This window comes from Tursiops truncatus, chromosome 12 (genome assembly GCF_011762595.2).
Source record: "Tursiops truncatus isolate mTurTru1 chromosome 12, mTurTru1.mat.Y, whole genome shotgun sequence".
Lineage (NCBI taxonomy): Eukaryota > Metazoa > Chordata > Mammalia > Artiodactyla > Delphinidae > Tursiops > Tursiops truncatus.
In genome coordinates, this window is record NC_047045.1 from 53,541,285 (window position 1) to 53,569,071 (window position 27,787).

At 40.8% G+C, this 27,787-nt stretch overlaps 1 protein-coding gene across 6 annotated transcripts; it reads left to right on the forward strand.

The window, feature by feature from the left end:
- Positions 1 to 3,165: 3,165 nt before the first annotated feature.
- HEY2 (hes related family bHLH transcription factor with YRPW motif 2) lies at positions 3,166 to 14,085 on the forward strand. 6 transcript variants are annotated; one of them, XR_012324821.1, is made up of 7 exons: positions 3,166 to 3,391; positions 5,304 to 5,382; positions 5,519 to 5,602; positions 7,908 to 7,989; positions 11,957 to 12,598; positions 12,691 to 12,797; positions 12,886 to 14,085. XR_012324821.1 is itself a non-coding variant. In XM_073789562.1 (6 exons), the coding sequence occupies exons 1-6, from the start codon at positions 3,309 to 3,311 to the stop codon at positions 12,699 to 12,701; spliced, it is 981 nt and encodes a 326-aa protein (XP_073645663.1). In that variant the 5' UTR covers positions 3,167 to 3,308; the 3' UTR covers positions 12,702 to 14,085. The 6 variants fall into 6 exon arrangements, 2 of the variants coding, with proteins under 2 accessions (XP_073645663.1, XP_004328627.1); XR_012324820.1 differs by having other exon boundaries at positions 3,167 to 3,391; positions 12,691 to 12,794; XM_073789562.1 differs by having other exon boundaries at positions 3,167 to 3,391; positions 12,691 to 14,085.
- The last annotated feature ends 13,702 nt before the right edge of the window (positions 14,086 to 27,787 follow it).

Below are 27,787 nucleotides of genomic sequence, written 5' to 3' on the forward strand. Positions count from 1 at the left end.
AAAACTGTAACTTTATATTAAGACATCTCACTCACGTCAGTAAGTGAGTTAAATCACAGAAGGACAAAACAAGGAGGAAAGGACCAATTTCGGGAAGACAGCTGAGTCTTTCCTCCTCCATTCCGTTTAGATCTGTCTTTCTGGGCTTTCTTTCCTAATGGCATTTCGTTTGTAGGGAAGTTCTTCGTATCTTTCGGTCTAATTATCTCATTGTACAAATCTTTGAAAAGGAACGAACTGTGGTTTGCTCTGCGCGCGGACATCTTTTCTTCTGCCCGAGTTCTTCCTAAGCCTTCAACCAACTTTCACTGAAAAGGATGTCGCTGAGGGGCGATGAAGCTTGAAATCCCGCGGTTTTCTCATTCTCTTTTCTTTCTCTCTGCAGACGCCACCCCTACACCTCGCTCTCGCACTCCAGAGAATCCACCACCGTTTTTAATGATGCTGGGGCGTTTTAAAGAGTTTCCTCCGTTTCTCCCTCTGACCCGAGAAGCACTTTCAGTGTCAGACAAGGCGCCTGACCAGGGCATAGGCAAATGGGATATTAGAGGGGAATAAAAGACCTAATTGAAACATCTCGTGCTGCCTAATTGCGATCAAGTATCTTGCAGATAAGTTAGCATGTTATTACTTTGGTCGTGTTCAAAACGCCGAGGTCTTTTGCCTTACGCATTCTTGTTTATTTAACAGACGTATATAGAGCGCTTCCAACGTACCAGGCACTGTTCTAAACGTTTTTAAAATATGACCCTCTTTGCTTAAGAAGTATTTTTAAGCGACAGTAAATCCGCGTGTGCATTTCGAACGTCCCTGCCACATTTTTCTTTATAGCATGGTACAGTGGTTAAGTCTTCAGAGACAAGTATGGAAAAACTTCAACCAGCTGCAACTTTTTTTCAAGCAAGTCATTTCCCTCTTCGCAATTCTTCGCAATTATTATAATTAAATACAGTAGGATAGTGAGAAAGAACTCTTAAATTTTTTTTCAGTAATGATCTCAGGTTTTGTCCCCGGCGTTTTGAAGCGCCCGCTAATTTGATCGCGTGGCCAAGGTTAATTGCATCTGTAGACATTCGCTTTCAGAAAAATGCGCACCCTTCGCTAAAAGTCGTGAAGGCTGAGTTCGCCCCAGGCTGGAGGCGGCGTGTCCCCGCGTGGTCTGCGCGGACTGGCCGCGGGCGCATCCGCCGGGGAGGTCGACCCGCGCAGATCTGGCTCTGCCCTAGCCGGGCTGTGAGGACCGAGAGCCGAGTGACGTCGGGGGAGGTCAGAGCCGAAGGGAGGCGAGCCCGCTCGGCTCCCCGCAGCGCGCTCAGGCAGCCGGCGCTGCAGCGAAGCAAAGGCCCGGAGACCCGCGCGGAGGGGAGGCCCACAGCCGAGCTGGGGGGTCACCGCCCCCCGCGGCCTCGAGCTGACCGGGTGCATCCCCACCAGGCCCCGCCCGGCTCCCGACGACTGTGTGTTTTGCCCGGTGTTAAGTTTCAGAAGTCAGGATGGAACGTTTCGGGTTTCTGTTCACACGGTTATTGCAGGCGCCGCGGTGGGGACCGCACAAAAGAGACGAGGGCGTGTGGGGAAGGGGTTTTGTGGTTTAACGAGGGCTTAACCCGCGGACTGCAGGTCCTTCCCGCTCTCCCCCTGCCCTGCCCCGGCCCGGGCCCGGTCTTTTCAAGTCTCATCCCTTCCTCTTCTCCTCCCCGCCCCGCGCCGGTCTTGTGTGAGGAGAGAATGGAGTGTCAGAGGGGGACGACCTAAGCAGATCCCCAGAAAAATAAGACTCCGTCGTGGCGTAGGGCTGTGGCGACTGATTGACGCCTCTGTCTCAGAGGCTTTTCTGCCCTAAGCACCGAGCTGTCCCGGCGCAACGAGTGGAGTCTCGAGCTCAACCCCGACCAACCCGGCGCCCGCCTCCCGGTACCGCGGCGCCCCGGCGGGCCCACCGCCTCCCGCTGCCCTCGCATAGACACAACTAAGTAGCGGGTTCAAACAACTACCTCAGAGCATGGATGGAAAGAGCAGCTTGAAAACATGTTTTACAAGCACATCTAGAGTTTTATACAACCCACGCTGTCCAATGCACTAAAGACTGGACACGCATTCGTCTTTTAGAAAACAAATTAATTTCCAAGCGCGATTTTTTTTCACGTCCGGGATTGTACTTAACTCTACCGCTGAGATTACCCAAACCAGGGAGTGTGAATTGCAATTATCTGGATAATCCAAGCCCGAAAAACTCGAACTTGAAAAACTACTAAAATTGTGTCCTGAAATACCCGCATCATTGCTCTAGTCCTTCCTGCCACCAGAGTAGACACAACTCCAGCCCACGGTCTACTCAACGGGATCTATTATCCACAGCCTCAGTGGCCAAATGGAAAGAATTGATTAGGTGCAATTAGAAAATCGTTTGGTGGCCGGTCTCTCAGACCCTCCGACCGCCAGCTGTCAAGTACCTGGTCGGGGAAACTTGCGTCCTTATCTGTTCACAGCCCAGAGGCCGCGGAAGTAGCCTTGGGAGTTGCCAAAGAGAAGCAACTTTGATTTAGGGTTTTCGAAAACCCCAGAGGGCAAATGTGACCGCCAGGGTCAGTCAGTCAGCAGTTTTGGTCCAGACAAGGGACAGCCGAGTGGGGCGGTTCGGTTAAGCCACGGCGCCTCCCGACGTCACACACGCTCGCTCACACTCAGCCACGCGCTTGGGGTTATTCTTTAAACACAGGGCTGAAACTTCACCGGCAGACTGCTGGGTGCGGAGGAGCGCCAAAACCCGAGGTCCAGAGCCCGCCCCTCGCCAGCCCGCCCCCGCCCCCGCCGCGCCCGCGCCCGCGCCTGTGCCCACGTCCGCGCGCTTCCCTATCTAGAGTTAGCGACTTCGCGCTCCCGCTCGCTGCCGCCTCTCTCCACCCGCGCTCTGCTCCCGGGCCCCAGATGCGCGGCCGCGTTCCCACGCCTCAGCCGGAGCTCCGCGGCGGGCTTTAGCGAGAGCGGCCCCGCCCCTCCGCTCCGGCCAATCCCGGGCCACGCTGACTCCCGAGGAGGCGGTGCCCGGCGGAGCTGCGGGGGCCTGCGCGCTGGAGGCGGGCGAGGGGGCCCCGCCCGCGCGGGGAGGCGTGGCCGGCGCCGGCTCTTGCGGCCGAGCTGGGCTGCAGCGTGGGAAAGAGCCGCGAGGAGCCGACCGCGCTGCCGGCCGAGCCGCGCCTGCCCGGGCCCAGGGAGGGCGGGAGGGAGGAGGCAGGCGGGGAGGGCGCTGCGTCCGGCTTGGTGTCCGAGGCTCCGGCCCGGCTGCACCCCGCGCGGTGTTCGCCGTGATGAAGCGCCCTTGCGAGGAGACGACCTCTGAGAGCGACATGGACGAGACCATCGACGTGGGGAGCGAGAACAATTACTCGGGGTGAGCGCGGGCTCGGCGGGAGCTGTCCGGAGCCCGAGGCATCGGGGAGCTTTGTGTACGAGCGGCTACTTGGAAATCCCGAGGTTCCTCTGCGCCGCGTTCTAACCGAGCGGGGAAAGTTTTGCCCGAAAAACTTTCAGGGGTGGGCGCTCAGGAGCGCGTGTTCGGGTGGGGCGAGGCATGTGGGTTTGCACCCTAGGGGTGGGGCGGCTGAAAGTGTGCAGAGGTTGGAGAAGGAGGGTCCCCGGCTGTCAGCGTTGGGCGTGCGGAGTGGCACGCCCGGGAGACGGACGACGCCCCCGCCACCGAAACTGCATTTGGGAGCACTTTCAAAATGGGCCAGGCGAAGAAAGAAAAAAATGATTTTTTTTTATTTTTAAAGAGACTAAAAGATGACTTGCTTTTTGGAGCCATGAAAGCAATTAGCGATGTCAAGGCTAAGTAGGCTGAGATTTCCAAGTTGATCGTATGTGACTTGGCTGACGGGAGTGTGAGTGACAGATGAAGGATCGTTTCAGGCATCATCTCTTTGCTTGTTCCTGAGTCTGGAGAAGATCGAGATCGTGATCACGGAAGCCAGACCTCCACTTTCCAGTGACAGAGAGAGGTTATGGAGGCGTTTTAGTGCCAAGGCGGGTCAAATGATAATTGCTTCTAATTGGCATCCCCAGAAGCACCTTAATTATTTATCTGCAGCTGTCACTCAAAGAGTAAAATTCTACGTTTGGAAAACTGCTTTTCTTTCAATATTATTATTCTAATATGTACAAACCTTAGACTGGAATCATTAAAAGCAAAGATATTCGCTTGAAACGTTGTTTGCAAAGTATCTTCTAATAAAGTGTTGTGTCATCTTAAAAAATGAGATCCGAAAAACAAAAGATGTCATGTGAAAGGTGAAACCAGTTGAGAAGGGGATGGGAATGAGGGGAACAGTTAATTCAGAAATAAGATCCAGAAGTGAGAAGGTGAGGTAATAAGAACCTGGTGTGTGCAATATTTCTATAATGAAAGAGAACAAATAACAGGAACCTGGAGAATTTGAGAACATGAGGAAGCAGAGTATCTATGAATTATGAAGAGAAACAGATACAAACTAGAAAGGATCATAAAAACTATGTGACAATATAGTGATTTGACTGAACTTCTGATATAAAATATTTTTTCATTAGCAAACTCAAGATGGATTACAACTCTGAGAGGTTTAAGCTTAGATTGAAGGCTGAGAGATACTCACCTAGAGTTTTATTTTCAAAGTAAAACATTTACCTAGTAGTTGATCTAATTTTAATTTTTCTATTAGTGGCATATTTAATTTTGGGTCATTCTTTTGGAAGATTAATATAGAAAACATTGAAGTTGTCATTTTTTTCTTGTATGACTACTTGGAGTTTTGAAATAGTAAGGTAACTTCTGTTTATTTTAAAGATTGCATCTAGGGACAACAGTTTGACATGTGATGCTGTATATCTGTTTGATAGTAATTATTTTAAAATAGCTTTGCTTTGTTCAGTGGGTCTTACCAGAGGGAGGAGGAGGGATGCTATTAGAGATTAATTGACTTTTAAGAAACATTTATGAGTGGAACTAGGAAGTACTAATATCTAACTTCTCACCCTGACTGCCCATAATTATTTCATTGGGAGGCTCAGTAAAAGTTTAGGGACGTTTTTGCCAGTGGATTTGACATCTGGATTAGTCATTAAAATTAAAAGAAAAAAAGGCATGATTCCTACCTGAAAAGAGATATAAGGGCTGAAAGCAAAGTCTGTAAAGAGCAAGAATTAAGAATAAAATAATGCTGATCTGAACTGTGCTATCACTCTGAATATTTAATGGATGCCATCAAGCACCCAGAAGAAAACAATTGTTATGTTAATGCAGCACCTGACAAACTCTTCTTATTTCATAGACAAAGTACTAGCTCTGTGATTAGATCGAATTCTCCAACAACGACATCTCAGATTATGGCAAGAAAGAAAAGGAGAGGGGTATGTGATTTTTTTTTTTGTCTTTTTATTTCATGTAATCCAGCCTAATGTGTAGCAGTTGTATTTTTCCATTACGAGTAATTTTATCATTTGTGTATTCATGAACTTTTGTTGTTGTTTTGCTTTTTGGGGATAGATAATAGAGAAAAGGCGTCGAGATCGGATAAATAACAGTTTATCTGAGCTGAGACGACTGGTGCCAACCGCTTTTGAAAAACAAGTAAGCTGCCCCCCCCATCCTGACCACCCCACCAGTGAGCTCAAAAAAGCTGATTCTCTCATCTGGCAACGTGGGTTCTTCTTAAAGCTCATTAAAATAATGGTGTATGTGCCGTGATCTGGCACAGAGCAGCTATTTCAATAAAATGCTTTGTTGTGGCAAAACTATTAAAAACATAATCCATCATGAAGTTGAAAAACATTTCCATTCTCTAGCTTATTTTCCCTTAAGGGTAACATGTTCACGCTCTCTCTGTTCTTTCTGTGAATACCAGTAGTGGTTTTGTTTAAAACTGAGCTGTATGTAGTATTCTTCTTCAGAAAAGATATCCATGTGAAATTTCATTTTTGTCTCAAACTATTCTTTAAAAAGTAAGCTTTTTATTTTAAAAAATAATCCAAGCCGAGGAAGTAACACCTCTAGCTCTATTTCCTAAATAATAATACTAACAAAATTTATTTACCAAACCACTTGGTTTCATTTTTAATTCCTGGCTTAATAGAATGATGTTTGTTTCGAGGCATCTTTGTGGAAGTTGGTAGAAAAATCAAACTAGCCATAAATTCCCCTTTTCAGAATTAACGTATTCCTTTACCAAAAAAAAAAGAAGGAAAAAAGATTTGCACACTTAGTAAAGTAGAAAGCCAAATGTTTAAATCTTCCTTTTCATTTTTGAAGAGTTGTGTTTTTCCTTCTGCCGCCATGGCTGATAGATTTCAAAGAGCATCTTTCAAAGAGTATGGCATCATACCTTTGTTGAAAGTAACTTTCAATTAAATTCAAATAGGGTATAAGACAGCTGTTGTTTGTTTATTCCATTTTGTTGTTTACTTCATGAACCACAAACATTATAAAGCAAGCCCTACAAAGCCCTTGGAAATTATCCAGAAACTGCAGTTTTGTTATTAGTCACTTTCACTGAAACTACTGTACATATTCATGGAAAAACTGAACATTGATAGAAGTACAAGTTGTCAAATGCTGTTGACTATACATTTTTAAGAGAAAAAAGGCACCACTCTATATGCTGAAACTGTCTTTAATGAGCTAAATGTAATGGGCAAATTGTAGTTTTGATTATTAGCTTTTCCCATGACAATACGTTGAAAATGGAAATATCAGTAATCAGTGACGTTTTTACTTTCAGTGCTGAAATGTCTACAATTATGAGAAACAGTTCGGTGATTTTTTGGCGGGGGGTTGGGGGGTTGGAGTTCGTTAGATTTTTTTTCTTAAATGTCGACTTAAACCTTAAAAGCAAACCTCAGTAGTTTGGCAGTTAGTTACCATAAACACAGGCTTTCCCATTTGCTGAGCTTGGCGACCAACCCTAGAGAGCTGGCCCTGTCACAATATAATTAGAAGAGTGTTCTTTCAAGCAGTTTAAGTCACTCTGGCACTCTCACCATGTACTGGGTGCTGACAATTTTCACAAAACAAGTAAAGCATAGGAACCTGAAATAAACTGCAGTTTCCTTTTCAAGAAAACATACTGATTTAATTATTTAGCTCTTCCAAGAAATTAGAAGCCACCCACAGCCCTCTGAGACAGTTTGAAGTGGCACATTTGTATTTCAGTTGGTTTCCAGAGGTTGCCTTGTTTTAAAATGGGGGAGGGGCATAAAAATACAATGAAAATTTTATTAAGAACTATTTTAAAGGATTCAAATATCCTTAAGCATTTTTGATGCTTATTAGATTCAAGTTAGATTATGCTTCCTTGTTTATGGTCTTGGAATTTACAGTGACACCTGCTGGTAATTATTGGGAAAAAAAACCTTGAAAGTCTTCCCTTCGCACTTTTGGTTCTATACTTACAGTGGTGTAGTATGAATTACCTTAAAGGCATAATAGAATTATCTATTTTTGAAAGATATGCTTTTTAACAATAATTTTATGAGATCCTATCTGCTTTTCCTCCAGAGTTGGATTCAACTGATCTAGACTTAAGCATTATATAAGACTATTGTATATCCCCTGATAAAATAAAGTATATTATTAACCAGTTTGATGCAGTTTGAGATTTTTACAGTTGTAGTAGTTTGAGTAGAGTTATCTTAGTGTAATTATTTTTGTGTTTAAAAATTATTATGCCTTTTAGTCTTTAAAAGTTAAAATGGCAAATATCTGTCATTAGGTGTGATGCAATTAGTGTTTTCATGTAAAGTTCAGGAAGAATTCATATTTTTCTGTGAAAAAGTTAAACTTAGAATTTTCTAGTGAGAGGGAAAATGAAAAATTCAGGGTAAGTTGTTCCAAATTCATTTCCATAGGACTTATAAGATTTTATTATTTGTTTACTCAGGGATCTGCAAAGTTAGAAAAAGCTGAAATACTGCAAATGACAGTCGATCATTTAAAGATGCTCCAGGCAACTGGGGGTAAAGGTAAGTAGGTGACTTCATCCCCCCCCCCCCCCCGCCGCCGCCCCTTCTACCTTTCTCTTTTCATTTTTTCTCCCTAAGATTGTAAGGAAGTCATAGTTGAACAGTTCTTTAACGAGCTGCGATAGGAGGTCCCAGATTAAAGCCATGGAAATCAATGCTAATGGCAGGATTGAACTCGTGGGAAAGAACTTCTGGAACAAAAGAAGCACTTGACCCTGGGCTTGTGTTTGCTTTTATAATACTGTGGGAGTAAAGCTTCATTCACAGCAGCCTGGTCAGAGGTTTGTTTGGGACTTTCAGAAGTGCATGCTGGAATTTGTACAGAAAGACAAAATAAACACACAAACATCCAAACATAAACAGGAGGTTAGACACAATCTTTTTCTCTTCTTTCCCTCTCCCCAGTCCCCTGTTAAATCAGGGATAGGACTCACTATAATGCAGCTCTTCCAAAGGAAGTGAATTTTCATTGTTGTTCTCAGAGTTTGGTTGATCTTGGATTTAGACCACACAGAGCATTTGAAGTGCAGGTAGTGAATCTCTGTCCCGGAAACCACTGATGGAGCAGTCATTCCTGTGAAGAGCAAACAGGAGCAGGTGCCCTGGGCCCAGTGCTGTGGAGAGATGTCTTCTGTACTGGATAGTGATTTAGGGAAGAATAGTCCAGTTCCTGACCCTCAGTTCATGCTATGAATGGACTTGAGATCCTAAACGATGTAGTATTCATTCAGATTTCATTATCCCACTTCTCACACATCACTCAGACTTGATTTTGCCCTTTTATATCTTTTTCACCCTTCACACAGGCCTTTGGTATTCATCTTAGCCAAGGGCTGTCCCATATATTTGATAACTGGGTAAGGAGAGGGTACCACAGGGGCTAAGTGCCGCAGCTACACCCTGAACGCTTATCTCTGCTCAGCATTAACCTTTTATTATGTAGTATCAGAGTTTGCCCTAGGTCAGGACAGGGGCAGGGCATTGGAGGGAAATAGCTGTTTATCAATTGGTACAGAAGTATTTCAGTGTCTAACTCCAGCTGAGGACCTGTGGAGCATCAGCCCTGACCTTCACCATCTTTTACCTGTGTCGGGTGGGGGGGCGGTGATCATTGTAAAGGGACGCCCTCACACACGATGTGACTTACCCTCTGTTGTACCTTCTCAAGGAACCGTCAGTCCTGCCTGAATAACCATCCTGAATGGGTATGGAATTGTGATTTCTACCCTTTAAAATGTAACCCTCAGCATAGGCTGCAAATATTCTTACGTAATAGGGAAGAGAACTGGATGAAATTCTAGAAGCCTGTGATCCAGCCCAGCTCGGCCACTGACCCACCTTTAAGCCTAGACAGAGGTGCTGGGCTGCACAAGGAGGCCTGTACTAGCCCTCTGAGCCCTCGAGGCCCCCCGCCGCCCCAGGATTCTGTCTCTACACCTGCTCCCTCAGGATGTTAGGGGACTGATCGGGTTAGTGATCGTGCAGGGAAAGTTGTTTGATTGCTTTACTTCCCTTGGCATTGTTAGCCACAAGGCTAAGAATTTTTATCAGCGTTTCAAATATTTGGCATGAGCTATACTTCTAAAGAGTAATATTGTTCTTATGCCTTATTATAAACACTAAGTTCCATCGTGGTTGCTATTCTTGGCTACCTGAACGGTCCTAAAATTCATCCCAAAATAGTTTGCGAACAGACATTTCCGAGCGAGCTCCATACGAGTCGCCTGACTGCCAGCTCATTAGAGAGGTCACCTCACAGGAGAACGTGTGGGCCTTGAAGAAGTGGGGCTGGCAGTGTGGGCTCGAGTTGTTAAAGACTCACAGCTGCTATGGGGGCCTCAGAATGTACTGGTGAAGGACAGACACTGCATTTGGGTTGCCTGGTTTCAAATCCTGGCTTGTTTTTCTTTTTTTTGGTCTGTGACCCTAGATAAAGGACTGACCTTTTCTGAACCCCAGTTTCTTCATTTGTAAAATGAGGACAGTGATAGTGTTCACTTCACAAGGTTGTTGTGAGCTTATTCACTTAAAGCCTAGAGAGCAGTGATGGAAGTGGTGTGGACCCCTGTGCTGTGATTATTGGCCCAAGATGCGGTCGCAGGAAACAGTTGCTCATCGTCATTTCCCTCTGCATTCAGCAACAGTATAGGAATTACATAATTTATATTCCTTAAGATGCAACAGAGAACTCACCCATATACAACCCCATACAGCTGGCAAATCACAAATTTCAATTACTTCATGCCGACTCATGAAGATACTTGGAAGCTCCTGGGGTACAATTCTGTTGGTCCATTCTTTAATCTGTCTTGGTATTGCAGGAGTTTCTAGAGAGGATTTAGTAGAGTAACCTAAATTTCTAGATCCCTCTGGGTTTCTGGACTCTTGTCTACTCTGATGATTATCTCCCTTCTCTCATGAAGTCAGAAGTCTGCAAAGCCTTGCAGAGAACCCTGAGGACTCTTATGTGAAGTCTTTCTTTGGAGGCGGCGTCTTCAGGAAGAACTTTCCCTCCTAATGCCAGGGGCTTTATTGCTAACCATGCTGAAGTCCTGGGATGATGACTCTTTTTGTTGCTATCTTCCACATTTCATGATGTTCTCTTATGTCAGCTTTGTGCTGTTGTTGTTACGGTCTTAATGGTGTATATGTTTTCCTCAAATTTCTTTTTGGGACTTCCAAATTTCTGTTGAAGTTCTAGCTCTTGGACTTTGAATATTGTGACTACTATTTTCCAAAGTGCTAATCTAATTGTTAATAGATGATAAACAAAACAGGTAATACTTTGATCTACAAAAACATAAAAAAGGGAATATAGTAAATGCCTTAGATGAAAATAACCTTGTTTGAATGTGATATTTCTCATTTATGTATATACACATCCCTGAAGTGAGTAGACTAAATTTTAATTTGAAAATTGTTTAAAAAAAAAAGTTGCAAATGAGAAAAAAAGTCTAAAAAGGATACGTTTATACATATTAGAGGTCACTTATTCAAAGTGGTGACCTTTCCCCAAATGTCTGATCATTATCAGTACCCTAAATTGGCACTGATTCTAATCAGATGTTACTATTTTCTATTCTAATGTGTTATCTTTGGATAAAAAGGGATTCTCATAAATGTGACCAGCTCTAGCCATTTTAATGGTAGTAACCTTAGGTGTAAGGGTATGTGCATACACACTGACACAATTAATATACATTTTTTTCTTGGACGGATGCCAGAAAAAAGGAAGCTAGCCAATGAAAGAAATATATATTTGGACTTCAGGAAAACTAGGAGTTATAGTAATGTTATATTACCTGATAGAAAAATAAGATCTTCAAATTAGTAACCAAATTTTTAAAAATCATTTTGCTTCTTTAACTTTTTTCCATACAAAGTAATGGTGTTTTCATTTTGTTGATAAAAAACACTGAGTCAAGAAGCATTTATGAATTTATTGAGCAGTTCTGGCACATTTCTGAAAAGTCCTCAAACTGCTCATATGCATTTCACATCTCAGTTATAAATGCCAAGAGAGTGAGGATGTTTCAGATAAACCCTTTAATCTCCAGTTCATGTGACAGAGACAGAGAGACTGGTACTCTGTTATACCGTGGAAAAGTTTACCAGAAAATTTCACTATCGCACAATACAAAAGAAGAGACACCATTTTTTTTTTCTGGAAGTGTTTGAAACACAGATGTTCTTAATTCTTTTCCCCACTGTGCTATTTGGTTGCAGGAACAACTGCAGTACATAGCATTGCCAGAGTTGTCACACATGTGAATTGCAAAGTGCACTTTCTTAACTTCTGCAAAAATTACAACCATAAATAGCTGGCAACGTTCTCAGAAAGGATCGTCGTTCTTCTTAAATCTCTGAAGGACAGGGTGGAACGTAGGTGGTGGCTACTCTTCATAATTGTATCCTTCTTTCTCTCACTGTCTCTCCTGGCCCCCACTTTGCTCAAACCTCCTTTCAGGCTACTTTGACGCCCATGCCCTTGCCATGGACTTCATGAGCATTGGATTCCGAGAGTGCTTAACCGAAGTGGCAAGGTACCTGAGCTCTGTGGAAGGCCTGGACTCCTCTGATCCACTGCGGGTGCGCTTGGTCTCTCATCTCAGCACGTGTGCCTCACAGCGAGAGGCGGCGGCAATGACCTCCTCTCTGGCCCACCACCATCACCCCCTGCATCCTCACCACTGGGCGGCGGCCTTCCATCACCTTCCGGCAGCCCTGCTCCAACCCAGCGGACTCCACGCCTCGGAGCCCACGCCTTGCCGCCTCTCCACCACTTCAGAAGTGCCTCCTGCCCATGGCTCCACCCTCCTCACGGCCACGTTTGCCCACGCAGACTCTGCCCTTCGGATGCCATCAACAGGCAGTGTCGCCCCCTGTGTGCCACCTCTCTCCACTTCTCTGTTGTCCCTCTCGGCCACTGTCCACGCAGCCGCTGCAGCAGCCACGGCAGCTGCGCACAGCTTCCCTCTGTCCTTCGCTGGGGCGTTCCCCATGCTCCCCCCAAACGCAGCTGCAGCGGTGGCAGCTGCCACAGCCATCAGCCCTCCCTTGTCGGTATCAGCCACGTCCAGCCCTCAGCAGACAAGCAGTGGAACAAACAGTAAACCTTACCGACCCTGGGGGACAGAAGTGGGAGCTTTTTAAGTTTTCACTGAACTTCTTGCAGTAGTAACTGAATGTCCTTTATTTCAGAGTCAGCTTAAAACCTCTGCACCCTGAAAGTAGCCATATAGATGTCTGCGGATCCACAAAGGAACAATAAAGCTATTTGAGACACAAACCTCAGAAGTGGAAATGTGGTATTATCTTTTTTCTCTGTTTCGGTTTAAGGCAGTTTGGTAACTGACATCAGCAACTTTTGAAAATGTCACACTTGTTTTCATTTAGAAGTCTCCTGGAAAATATACGGACTGAACCATCCAGCAGTGCATCACGATGTCTGAATTGGGGAAGGAAAATGCCCTGACTGAATTTTCTTGAAACTAAATGGAAAAAAAAATATTCATGTTTCATAAGTGCCTGAGCTAATAAAGTTTTCTTTTGAACATACAACGTTGCACAAGTAAAGAAGAGCGTAGAGGTTAGGTTAAGAAAGGAGAAGGGACAGAAGTCTTGCATTAGGCTGCAGACGTTTTAGTACAAATACCAGAAAAGAGCACTCTGTTGAAATCAACAGGTTTTTATTGGCCAAAAGGATTGCTGAAAGTAATTTTCAAGTTGAGAAACCTAGTTTTATCCTAGTTTGCTTTTTTTGTACAAACTTGCCAAGTTGTGACATTTAACAATGTATTAGTATAAGCAATTATTACGTCAGCGCTCAGATTAACAAGCATTTCTGCCCTGCCTGCAAGCCCCCAGGCACTTTTTTTTTTCTTATGGCTCAAAATATGGTGCTTCTTTATATAAAACATGCATTTATAGAGTGCACCTAGAAGCAGTTGCCTACTGTGTGCCCGCCAGAGGCTATCTGACTCATGCCAACTTGAAAACTCTCCAGTTTGTAAAAGTTTAATTTATTCAGTTTCATTTGGACTATTTTTACATATTTATCCTCTTCATTTCATCCTGATAACATGTAAAATCTATTCTTGTCACCTTTTGGGGAGAAGTTGCATTTCTGGAAGTGATGAGGCAGGGAGAGAACAACGGGAAGAGAAAAGCCACGATTTTTAAATGTCCTTTGTCAAGCTTGTGATTGTATTTGATCCCAAATCAAGATGAATGTATGTAATGGGATGTACATAAATTATTTTTGTCCATGCCTAGATTAGTGCTACATAATGGTGTTTTGGTTTTGTTGTTTTTATTTTGTTTAATGACAAAATAATCTCTTAATACTTTGAAATTGAGCACGTGAGAATTTATGTTTGAAAGACAAAGACACAGCATGTATTATTATGCACTTCATTTCTCTGCTGTGTGGAGAAAGCAATAAACATTATGAGAATGTTAAACATTATGCAAAATTATACTTTTAAATATTTGTTTTAAAATTACTGTACCTAGTCTTTTTTGTATTACTTTGTAACCTTTTTCTATGCAAAAGTCTACATATCACTAATTAAATGAAGTCCTTTTTTGACCATTTTTATGTGGATGAGTTGCTTTGCAGAATGGAAAGTTGACGTGAACTTCAAGCAAGGCCTTGTTTCACTAAAAATTAAGCCATGGCTTTTCTTTTGCTCTTTCAAAGTCATTTGATATAATTTACAGCCTTGAAATTAGCGTGTATTTGAGCTTGTAAACCAATTAAGCATAGGTATGACATCATTTGGAGGCAGGAAGTGATCAGTTTCCTCTGCCTTTCATTCTTAACCATTCTTCTTGGAAAAGTGCGAAAACCAGAAGGTCAAATAACAGTATACCGAACAAAGGGTAATAAGCTAGAATGTGTCATACATTTTGGAACTCAGAAATATTTATAGAGTATTTTTAAAACATCACATGCATGCATGATAGGTGTGTGTATGTGTGTGTATATATATGCCTCCTGATGATAAATTCTCTGTACCTACCTCAAGATTTCTTTTGATGCTGTAGGAATTAGGCAGGTATCCCCCTTCTTCAGTGAAGCCTAAAATAGACTATTTCAGAGTTTCTGAAGCTGTTGGGCCAAACATATGAGAAGAATTTTTTAAAAAATGTTTCTATTATGCTTATCAATTATGCTCAAAGTTAAAGGAAAGAGTGGGAGCCTCTTCTTTTAGTTTTGAAAAATCAAGCATATAGTTTATCTAATTTTTTTCTGTAAGTAGGTGAAAAAATGAGCAAAAACAGATCACCTTTGTTGCCCTTGTCTGTAAGCTCTGTGACTATTATATTGTCAGTGCTGATAGAATTAAGTAACAAATAAGAAAATGGATTTAGTAGTATTTGGAGTTTGCTTTTTAATCGTGATTTGTGGATAGCAGGCATAGAAATAATTTTGATTTAGGATCTAATAGTTGATTCTGTGCCTGTTGTAATGTCAGCATTCAAATAATTTTTTTTTGGAATGTAAACTATTTTAGTGATCGGGATTTTTTTTTTTTGGATTAAATATTTTAAGATAAATCCCCTTCTTCCTTCTTGTTTTTATCCTCTTCCTTTATTTTTCTTACATTTTTTTCTTCCCAGTTACATATGGGTTATTATTTTTCAAATCATTTGATTAAAATATTTGCCAGCCAACATGCTACATAATTGCTAAGGGTTGTCAGTGTTCCTAAGGATAATCATTGTCAGTAATTTCAGTTGTTTAAAGTTCATTGGTTCTTGATCAGTGTTTCATATCTTCAGTTTTTAACATCATATTTCACTCTATTAAATTTACCATTGAGTTTTCCATCTCTGACCCAATGTTTTGTGAAAGTGGTGTTTCACCTTTAGTTGTGGTAATTTTCATGTTCACTACCAAAACAGAAAAAAGAAAAATTTTGTTTATAGTTCATGGGAAAAGAACTTTTAGGGTTTGATTTTTGGTGGGTTTTGTTTGTGTAAAATTTAGTCCCAAAATTAACTCAAAGGATTTTTGGTGGGGGGGATAAAAAAGGAAAAAAAAGGAAAAGGAGGACTTTTTTAGAAATTTGGTTTTCCCCAAATGATGAAAGCTATATGTATGTCTAAGTAGGACCCAGTTTTATATTTCACATCATTGAGCCAGAAAGTATTTATTGAATAACTACTGTGTGCCTAGCATTGTGCTGTCTACATCAGCTTTCTAATGTTATGGGATCCCACAGCCTGACTGATGGGTATGACTACCACCTTAGCTATTCATAGAGACCCTCAAAAGAAGCAGGTGCCCTGAAAATGAGGAAACGGGTTCCTAGGAACTAGCCAGGGAAGCTTTTTCTCTCCTTGGGATCTTTGGCCATTACAAATATGATATTTCCTATCATATTTGGAGAAATCTGCGGGACTTATTTTTTTATATAAATTTATTTATTTTTAATTTTGGCTGTTGGGTCTTCATTGCTGCACGCAGGCTTTCTCTAGTTGTGGTGAGTGGGGGTTACTCTTCGATGCAGTGCTTGGGCTTCTCATCGTAGTGGCTTCTCTTGGTGCAGAGCACAGGCTGTAGGCGTGCGGGCTTCAGTAGTTGTGGCACGTGGGCTCAGTAGTTGTGGCTCACGGGCTCTAGAGTGCAGGCTCAGTAGTTGTGGCGCACGGGCTTAGTTGCTCCGCAGCATGTGGGATCTTCCTGGACCAGGACTCGAACCCATGTCCCCTGCATTGGTAGGCGGATTCTTAACCACTGCACCACCAGGGAAGTCCCTGAGGGACTTTTAAAGTAATGTTCAAACATAAAATAGTTCAAATATTAACTAGAGTGATGGTTGTATGATCCACATGTATCATCAGTGTTAATGAAGCCTTTTAAATTATCTTCCTTCTTATATATTCAACTTGTGCCTTTGCTAGTAATTAAGTTAACACAAAGTAAGAGTAATCACCTCAGGTAACATCTTCACAAAGCAAGATAATTTTAGAATTTCTTAAGTCTAAAACTCCATCAATTACAAGATACACTATTAGTTTAAGGTCAGATTTTAAAGAAAAGTACCACCACGAAATAACTTTACACATCCCAATTTCCAAAGTGTAAAACTTTTTTTCAAAATTGTATCTTGGATTTGAGGCACTACTATAATATTATATTCGAATGTGATTTTTAAAATCCATGGCTAGAAATATACATAGACTAAATGTGGGTGATTTAGCTTACTTTAAAAATACCAGCATAGGGTCTTAGTCAAATCAAAGAATCTGGGTTGACTTTGTAATGGCTTAATGATCTAAAGATAGATATATATTTTTTAAGCTTTTCATGTTTTTATTGCCCAATGGGACTATTCCTAGTTCTGCATTTTACTGAAGAATGGAGTTTGACTTCCCCTTGTAATTCTTTTAAGATCTTAGCAACTTGAGGCTGTGAGCATTTCAGCAACTATAACAAAGCATTACAGCAAATGACATCATAAACTGTGACTATAGCTCATATTCTTTGGAAGGAAGGATAAGTCTTTGAACTTGGATGAGACATCTTTAAAAGAAGAAAAGTCCCTTGGCTTCCATAGACAAACTTGTTTGAGGGGCCAGAGGCAGATGAGAAATGGTTCCTTAGGTCCCAGTTGGCACTTTCTCCCTCACTTCTAACTTTAGAAGAACAGACATGAATGGGGTTGGCTGGTTAGGGAATCAGGTCCTCTTTTAGAACTGACAGAACCAACACACACTGTTTAAGTCACAGGTCTTAAAACGGATATAAGATGTGATACTAACTGTTAATGTTGTTTGGTTCTCTGTGCTAAGCTCCATGCTAAGTGCTTGCAATCTGTTACCTCACTTAAGCCTGGTTAACTATCGTATAGAGTAGATAGTCTTACTACCTTTACATATTAGGAATTAGAGAATAAGGTTGATTGTCCAAGGTTATACCTAGCAGTTTGAGCTGTGACTCAGCCCAGGCCTGTCTGATTCTTAAGCCCGTACCTTTGACCTCTAGGCTGTGGCTTCTGGCAGTACTTTTGGACTCACTCATTCAGACTAACCAAGAATCTCAACCTGCCTGAGATCACTCTGAGCTAAATACGAGTAAATTAGCATAAAAATCTCCACCATCTCTCCCTTTTAATATATTAAAGGATAAAAAAACCTCCACTTTCTTCTGTAATGCAACGTGAAAGGAAATTATTTTGGCAATTCCCTAGTTTTAACTTTCACCTGTCAAGCAGTTGAGAGTTAATAAAGTTTTAAATTACTTAATCAGTGAAGTTATCCTCTGTTAAATCTACCAGAAATATTCTATAATCTCAGTCAAAGTGGTTGACAAAAGTGAGGCAAAATAGTGACATATTAAGACTAGATAGCTGAGTAAATTGAGTTTGAAAAAAAAATCCTGTCTTCCATTAGATATAAAAGATAAGAGTTTTTTTGAGGGAAAAATGCTGGATTATTCTGAATGTTTATACATTCCAGGTCCATCATGTCATAAAACAACATTCTTCATTTGGCCTATGAAGACCTGCTCAGTAATCCATTCACTTTAACAAGTCTTGTTATCAGGAAGGGGTTTTTAACTAACCTAAACTCTTTGGCCTGCAGTTAAGCATGCTTTCTATAGCAGTTAACAGTTTATATGTGTATAATTTTGCAAAAATCTTATATCCAGAGACATTTTTATATGCCTCTAAATTCTTAGTCTCCTGAGAACTGAATATTCTGTTTCCTTGACCTCTGCTGTCATTCTGTTAGTCTGTGGGAATGAAGAGATTTATGCATATGAAATGGAATATGCATGTAATAGAATGCCTTATAAGCTTATTTTTTAAGGGGTAGAAAGTGGCAAGTTAACTCTAAAGTTTCGTGCATTAAGCTTGCGTTGTAATAGTTTTATGTTTTCATTGCTGTGAAAACAGTCGAATTTTCTCCTGTGGAAGAAAAACTACTTTGCAAAGAATGGCTATTATTCATAATGTTTCACTTGTATAAGTAGGGTGATAAATTTTATATTGCTCATAAACTCCTGAAACAACATCTTGAGCATCTTGAGTTAACCCCTTCTTTCCTGATTATAAGCTATTGAACTGAATATTATTTATCATACTATAAAACTATAAAACTCTGCCTGCTTCCTAGTTCTTCCATTGCTTTTTTTTTTTTTTTAGCCTTTTCCCTTAATTGCAGAGAACCCAAAGACTGTGTTTTTTGTTTGTTTTTTTGTTTTGTTTTTTTCCCACCAAAACAACACGACCAGAGCTTCGTGTAGCTCTGTTTGTGTAAATTTTCTCCTGGGCCAGCAATGGCTGGCCTCTTCCCATATCCTAGCCAGTCTGTCCCAGCACAGCTGCTTTAAATAGGCTTCCCTTGGGGCCTGGCAAGATGATGGAGACGTGTTCACAGTCAGGAGGGCAAAACACAGAGGCACACAGGCCATATTTTATTGTCATCATAACACACTTCTCAGTCACAGTCACCAGCCACTTCCTAAACAGGAACTAAGCCAGTCACTTTTTTGTCTCACAAGCAGCCACTGTTAAATTTATTTTGTTATTTTGACATATTTCTGACAGCAGAAAGATAAGCATAGCATAGTACAAATGGTTGAGTGCTGTAACATCAAAACTCACAGACAGCCTGGTGACATCAGATGAGGGTACAGTCAAGCTCAGTGGGCAAGCATTGCCTATGGTGACAAATATCCTTTACTGCTACAATAAGGAGGCTTGATGGGCCATTATGTCCCCTTTCAAAATTCAAAAAGCCCCCCCAAAAATATCCATGAGTCCACAACTGCTGAGTCATTCAGCAGGCTTAAGGCATATGTTTTACACCAAGAGAACAGACTTAAACACCAAGTACCACCTGACCATGACTATCATGGGAACAGGTCTCAGCAATAAACCCATGAATTATCTGGCCCATGCTGACTACTCTCACAACACAGTCTACCCCTTTGATGTGACTGTCAAACCCCAAGCGTGCCCAACAGCAGGAGCCACAGACAAAACAATACAGGAGCAATAACTCAATGTAAGTGCCTTTAGTCGCTTCTCAAGACACCGAGGTCCAGCAGGCAACTTACTTGCTTTGGGTATCAGGAGCTTGAGACAGAAGGAGAAACAAAGTTCACCACTGTTTATTTTCAGGATATGACAACTGAGAGAATAGTAAAAGTTATTTAATTGTTCTTTTTAAATGTACAGATTAGAAGTTTAATTCTGTAGGCATATCCCCTATTGATACAGTAAAGACATATTAGCAAGGAGGTGTTCTGCTGAATGGTAGTGCCGTTTCACAGCCCTATCTAGGACACTGCATGTTTAACTTAGTTAAATCACGTCTATTAAACAGTTTTGTTTAAGATGTGGCAGCTTATTAAAAATTTGGTACTTATTCAAATCACTTATAAATAACTTGAAATCCATATTTATAATTCTAGTCAATGTCTCTCTATTCTACTCAGTATTTTTAAGTCATTTTTAAAATCTCAACTATTCAGTGGGTATAATAAATAGTATAATGACTAAAAGGACAAGTTCTGAAATCAGACAGATCTGGATACATCTTGAGATGTATTAATTGTGTGACTCTGGACAAATTTCTGTATCTGTGTAAGCTTTGTTTTTCTCATCAGTAAAATAGGATTTAAAAAGCAACATCTATCTCACAAGGATTTTTGGAGGATTAAATGAGATAATGTTCATAAGACTTGCACATGGTATACTATCAACAAATGGTAGTGTAGCTTATTCAAATTTAGTTCGTTTAAAATGTCTTAAGGGACTTCCCTGGCAGTCCAGTGGTTAAGACTCCATGCTTCCACTGTAGGGGGTGCAGTTTCGACCCCTGATGGGGGAACTAAGATCCCATGTGCCACGTGGTGTGGCCAGAAGTTAAAAAAAAAGTCTTAAGATCCTAAATAAGTCTCATTCAGTCCCATTCACACAACTTTACTCAAATACATGCCCAGGTAGTCCCCCAATACCCATTCTCTTTAAATTAATAGCATGTACATATTTCTTTTTGAATATATTTAGAGATTCACAGAATTTCAGAGTTGGAAGAACATAACCTAGACCAAGTGCTTCATTTAGCAGGTGAAAAAAGCGGAAGCTGAGTGAAGTTCGATGATCTTTCCCCACAGTCGTCTCCTAACCCAAGTCTCCTAATTGCCAATACATGGTTCTTTCTGAGACAGTATGACCATAAACGAAACACTGTCTTTCATACCTTTTATATTTTAGGTGCCAAAGGTTTTTATTTTGTTGTGGATGAGCTAAATAGATCTATTTATTTGTTAAGAGAGCACACTTTATGTTTTCTGTCTTCAAAAAGCTATGGCTTTTCATTTGATCCAAAATAAATACAATGAAGTCATGTTTCTTTAAAAGAAAAATCTTAAATCTAATAAATGCAGCTGAGATTGAAGTTATATTACTGTTTCTAAATGATGTCCTTCACTATCAAAAAGCTAATCACACATAGGCGGACAGAGTCGTGCCACCGTCTAGCACTTAAGGCAGAATCTGTCATAAACCCTGACGAAGCTATTGACTCACCAGTGACTGGGCAGGGACTTTGAGCTGCTCCCACCCTCCTTTCTGTGCCTCCCTAATACTCTTAGAATGAGGACAAAATCCTTAACCTCAAGCCACAAGACCATGCAAGATCTGTCCCCTGCCCACTTCTTAGACCTCTCCTCACCTATCTCTGCTACCTCTGAATTGCTACCCAGCCATCCCCCTTTTTTCCAGCCCTTTTTCTCCTTGCTCTCTCCTGCTACAAGGCCTTGCACATGTTCCTTTTACTCACAATGTTCTTTTCTCTCCTTCTTACCTAGGTAACTCATCTGATTTTTCACATCTTGAGAGATGGATCACTCCTCTAACATCGCCAACTGGTTCAACACCATATTGTGGAATCTTGTAAACCACATACTTCTCTTTCACAGAATTTGTCAGTTGCAATTTAAATTTGTGATTATATGATTAATCTTGTCTCCACCGCTACACTGAAAGCAAATGATAGTGACTATGTTTCTGTTCATCATTGTTTCCAGGGCCTCTTTGCCCTGTGTCTGGTACAGAAGAGAAGTTCAAAAAATATGTGTGGATGTTAGTTAAGTGACTGAATACATGAATGCATGACTGACTGAATGAGGAATGAATGAATAAATGTCATACGCTAGACCTGCATACTTGTTGTATTGAGTTTATCTGAATTGCTTCCCCCCAAATTTAATCTGATAGCGCAGTACATATGCAAGTAAAATCAAGCATATGAAACGAGAAGAAAGAAGCTAAAAGAAAAAAAATCCTCTGTTGCTCCTTATGAATACAGTAAACTCTAGATTTTGACTATATCCAACATTTCCAAGGTAAGTAAGGGTTGCTTGGATTAAACGTGTCTGGATGAGACACATGAGACTAGGACGCCACCTTGTGGTTTATTTTCACATTTATCGTTTTCAACCTGCCTGGAACTTTCCTACTTCAGAAAAAAACGCCATTAAAAACTACAGCAATATTGATAAAGGAGGCAAGAATATACGATGGAGAAAAGACAGCCTCTTCAATAAGTGGTGCTGGGAAAACTGGACAGCTACATGTAAAAGAGTGAAATTAGAACACTCCCTAACACCATACACAAAAATAAACTCCAAATGGATTAAAGACCTAAATGTAAAGCAAGACACTGTAAAACTCTTAGAGGAAAACATAGGCAGAACACTCTATGACATAAATCACAGCAAGATCCTTTTTGACCCACCTCCTAGAGAAATGGAAATAAAAACAAAAATAAACAAATGGGACTTAAGCTTAAAAGCTTTTTGCACAGCAAAGGAAACCATAAACAAGACAAAAAGACAACCCTCAGAATGGGAGAAAATATTTGCAAAAGAAGCAACTGACAAAGGATTAATCTCCAAAATATACAAGCAGCTCATGCAGCTCTATATCAAAACAAAAAAACCACAAACAACCCAATCCAAAAATGGGCAGAAGACCTAAATAGACATTTCTCCAAAGAAGATATACAGATTGTCAACAAACACAGGAAAGGATGCTCAACATCACTAATCATTAGAGAAATGCAAATCAAAACTACAATGAAGTATCACCTCACACTGGTCAGAATGGCCATCATCACAAAATCTACAAACAATAAATGCTGGACAGGGTGTGGAGAAAAGGGAACACTCTTGCACTGTTGGTGGGAATGTAAATTGATATGACACTATGGAGAACAGTATGGAGGTTCCTTAAAAAACTAGAAATAGAACTACCATATGACCCAGCAATCCCACTACTGGGCATATACCCTGAGAAAACCATAATTCAAAATGAGTCATGTACCACAATGTTCATTGCGGCTCTATTTACAATAGCCAGGACATGGAAACACCCTAAATGTCCATTGACAGATGAATGGATAAAGAAGATGTGGCACATATTTGCAATGGCATATTACTCAGCCATAAAAATAAACGAATTTGAGTTATTCTAGTAAGGTGGGTGGACCTAGAGTCTGTCATACAGAGTGCAGTAAGTCAGAAAGAGAAAAACAGGGCTTTCCTGGTGGCGCAGTGGTTGAGAGTCCGCCTGCCGATGCAGGGGACGTGGGTTCGTGCCCCGATCCGGGAAGATCCCACATGCCGTGGAGCGGCTGGGCCCGTGAGCCATGGCCGCTGAGCCTGCGCGTCCGGAGCCTGTGCTCCGCAACGGGAGAGGCCACAACAGTGAGAGGCCCGAAAAACAAATACCGTATGCTAACACATATATATGGAATTTAAAAAAAAAAAATGGTTCTGAAGAACCTAGGGGCAGGAGCGGAGTAAAGACACAGACGTAGAGAATGGACTTGAGGGCACAGGGAGGGGGAAGGGTAAGCTGGGACGAAGTGAGAGAGTGGCATGGACATATATACACTCCCAAACGTAAAATAGATACTAGTGGGAAGCAGCCGCATAGCACAGGGAGATCAGCTCGGTGCTTTGTGACCACCTAGAGGGGTGGGATAGGAAGGGTGGGAGGGAGGCGAAAGAGGGAGGAGATATGGGGACATATGTATGCATATGGCTGATTCACTTTGTTATAAAGCAGAAACTAACACACTATTGTAAAGCAATTATACTCCAATAAAGATGTTTAAAAAAAAAAAAACCTACAGCAATAGAGAGGTGTGGAATTTTTGCTCATCTAAATATTGCTTGCATGTCATTATCTCAAAGACTTTATTCAAACATTATCATTCATTCCTTTTTGTTTTTTATTTTAATGAAATATTGAATTGGTAGAGAAAAATGATATATGTGTTATAAATAATCAAAGGAGACAACACCTGTGTGCTCACCACCCAGCTTAGCACTACCAGTACTTTGAAAGAGCTCTGTGTGCTTTTCATTGAATCCTTTCTCCATATCTCTATTAACCAGGCACACCCACTATGTTGCTTTATTTATAGTTTACCATCCATGTACATATCAATAAGTAATAGTTTTCATTTAGCATTTTAAAACTGCATATGAAATGAGATCATTCTGTATTTGATTTGCTTTTTAAATTAAGTAGTATTTTTCTGGGATTCATCATGTTGATAAGAGGAGCTGTGATCCGTTTGTTTTCACCACTCTGTAGTATTTCATTTTACGACTATACCACAATATAATTTAGCTCTTCTACTCTTTTTTTGCGGTACGCGGGCCTCTCACTGTTGTGGCCTCTCCCGTTGTGGAGCACAGGCTCCGGATGCGCAGGCTCAGTGGCCATGGCTCACGGGCCTAGCCGCTCTGTGGCATGTGGGATCTTCCCAGACCGGGGCACGAACCCGTTTCCTCTGCATCAGCAGGCGGACTCTCAACCACTTTGCCACCAGGGAAGCCCAGCTCTTCTACTCTTGATGGACATTTAGGTTGCTTCCAGTTTGGGTCTATTATGATGGTACTACTGTGAACATTCTTGTATATGTCTTCCGGAGCTTACGTGCAGGATTTCTCCCAGGGGATTGAATTGCTGGGCATGAGAACCTCCAACTTTACTAGATAATAACAAATTATTTTCCAAAGTTATTTTATCACACCAATTTACACTCCGACCTTTAGCGTATACAAGTTTCAGTCTATATCCTTACCAGCACTTGATATTGTTAGATTTTTCCATTTTTGCTAATTTATGGGTATAATCAGACTCTCTTGTTTTAATGTGCATTTCTTGGTTACACAAGAAGTCAGTCCTCTTTTCAAAGGTTTATTGGTGACCATGTTTCTTCTGAAAAGTGCCAGTTTCAATTTTTTGCCTCATTCTTTCATTTATCCACTCGAGTCATTTGATTTGCTACTATGTGCCAAGTACTGTCATTGTCTAGAGGATACAAAGATGAATATGATGTAGACCCTGTCCTCATGAAGCTCCTGGCTTACTATCATTATTGCTTTCAGGGATCATACTAATAATCAAGACCAAAAAACAACAACAATTTTGAGCACCAATTATATGATTATCACTTTGTAAGACAGAAGTACATTTTATGAACTCAAACGTCAAGGAATTTACAAAACCATAGCTTACACAAAACAATAGGAAATTATTAAAAGTACCATACATTATGTTACATATAGTATAAAAATTCAGAGGATGTAATAAGCAGAAAAAAGTAATTGATCAAGTGTGTCCATGGTTTAAATTTCTTTTCTTTTATGTAACTAATGTAAAAACATTTTTTTCTATAGCCTACTCATTAAATGAGGAAAATGGAAAAAAAGAACCATTTTTATTTAAGTCAATAAGATAATAGTGATCAACATGGAGATGTGGCAAAGATTAGTTTTAATTAAATAAAAATTATGCTGAAGAAAGAAACACTTTCACAAATCAACATGCTTATCCAATAAATGCAAGTATGTTGTGTTTGCTGTTAAACTTATTTCTTTTCTTTTTTTTAAGAGTACTTTTTTTTCTTTTAATTTATTTAATTTATTTATTTTTGGCTGCGTTGGGTCTTTGTTGCTGCATGCGGGCTTTCTCTGGTTGCCGTGAGCGGGGGCTACTCTCCGTCGCGGTGTGTGGGCTTCTCATTGCAGTGGCTTCTCTTGTTGCAGAGCACGGTCTCCAGGCACGCAGACTTAAGTAGTTGTGGCTCGCGGGCTCCAGAGCACAGGCTCAGTAGCTATGGCGCGCGGGCTTAGTTGCTCCACAGCATGTGGGATCTTCCTGGACCAGGGCTCGAACCCGTGTCCCCTATGTTGGCAGGCGGATTCTTAACCACTGTGCCACCAGGTGAGCCCCTAAACTTATTTCTTAATTGAAAGTTTTCCCCAACTTTCTGGGGAATTTGGTAACCTCCAATAAGCAGCTGCTAGGATTGACTCTCACCAAAATTGTAATGCATAGAGTTCAATTATTCATTTGAAATAGAACCTGAGATATCATACAATTCCTTTTTCCTTCTGTGGAACATTCCCCATGAACCACCCTATTTGTAAAGACTGCTCTAAAGAACACTCCATAGTGCCACCAGAAAATTTGTTGTAGCTGGGGAGTCTTAAAGAATACAGGATTTAGGCTGGGCAAATCCAGGCGGGAATCCTGGTTCCCCAACATATTTGTATGACATACTTGTATAACTTATAAATAAGTTATAAACTTTCTAAGTTTCCTAAACTACAAAGCAAGGATAATTGTAAGAATTGATTCTAATATTGTGGATTCAGCATTCAAAACCATAACTTACACAAAACAATACGCAAATTATTAAAAGTACTATATATTATATTATGTATATTATAGAAATTCATAGAAATAATTTAGAAATTCATCTAAAAGAAGACAATAAGAGGTAGACATTATTCAGGATGACTCAGTTTAATTCTTTTTCTGCTTTCTGCTCTCAGCAGAAATATAGCAGTGTGATTCATAAAAAATAGTATTATGAGGGGTTAGCTTTCAAGTGAAGTCCTAGCAATCTACTTCTTGGTTTAATTGATTATTTAATTCATTGATTTAGCACCAACCATATGTCAAGCACTGTACTAGATGCTGTTGAAAGTCCTTCCTTTCCTTCCTACCTTAGTTACTCTCAGACATCCTTTATAATTCTAGAATTTGTCAGCCCAATCAAGGTCCACTGTAGTAGCCCAACCCTGGGTGAATGATGATTATTTATTTAAATAAAGTAATTTGACAGGTCCAGAAATATATTTTTGGTATACAGCAAATAACCCCTGCTATATTTTCTGCAGGTTAAATAATTTCTATTCCTTTACCCTTAAGGAGCCTCTTCATATGTGGAGTATTTCTGCAGACAGTCCTTCAGCATTTCCCCACTCTTTGAAAGCACAGAAATGGAGCACAATATTCTGGCTCTACGAAGCAGTAATTTCATACTATGTGTAGGTTATGGGATATATTTCTGTGTCTAAATGACAATGTCATGTAGAAAAACTGACTAAAAATAAGAGTAGAGGGAATTCCCTGGTTGTCCAGTGGTTAGGACTCAGGGCTTTCACTGTGGTGGCCGGGGTTCAATCCCTGGTCAGGGAACTAATATCCCCCAAGCTGTGCAGTGTGGGCAAAAAAAAAAAAAAAAAAAAAAAAAAAAATTTACATTAAAAAAATAATAAATAAATAAATAGTGGTATATATACATAAAAAACAGTAGAATAGATAAAACACAAAATGATTCTAACCATAACAAAATAAAACTCCATTAAAAAATAAATCAAACAAGAGAAATATGCTACTGCTATTAATGACTACCCTGCAATCTCCAGACTCTTTCTTCTTTGACTTCTTTGACCTTGACTTATCCTCACTCTGCTCCTTCAGACTTTCCTCCTTTGTCCTCTTCTAGCCAGTCAGGCTTGCAAACCTCCACTCTTCATTTTGCTGTACTCAATCTCTTGGCATGCATTTCCATTCTTGAGGGTTCAATTCTCAATTCAAAGATGAATTTCCTCAGAATCTATCATCATTAGTCAAAAATGTCAACCCATGTATAGGACAGCTTCACTTGGATGCCCTCTCTTTAGTCCAAAGCTAAATGCAACTTGACTTCCTGCTGTGCCTCGTTCTGAATCAACACCCTTTCCAAATTAATAGGCCATAATCAAAACCGTAATCATTTTCCCCTTTGATTCCTACTCAACTGTGATAAACAGTCTTACTGCCCTTTCTTACCTGTGCCTACAACAGTGACTGGCATGGAGTAAGAATTAAGAAGTGTTTGCTAAATCAGTGAATGAATGAATGAATGAGTGACAATAACTCTGTGAAGCATGCATGGGAGCTAGTAGCATCTCCATTGTACA

Excerpts from the sequence above, each read along its gene's own strand:
- HEY2 (XM_004328579.3), top strand. The coding sequence starts at position 3,309 with ATGAAGCGCCCTTGCGAGGAGACGACCTCTGAGAGCGACATGGACGAG. Across the intron at positions 5,383-5,518 it reads CAAGAAAGAAAAGGAGAGGG|ATAATAGAGAAAAGGCGTCG; the intron begins GTATGTGATTTT and ends TTTTGGGGATAG. Across the intron at positions 5,603-7,907 it reads CAACCGCTTTTGAAAAACAA|GGATCTGCAAAGTTAGAAAA; the intron begins GTAAGCTGCCCC and ends TTGTTTACTCAG.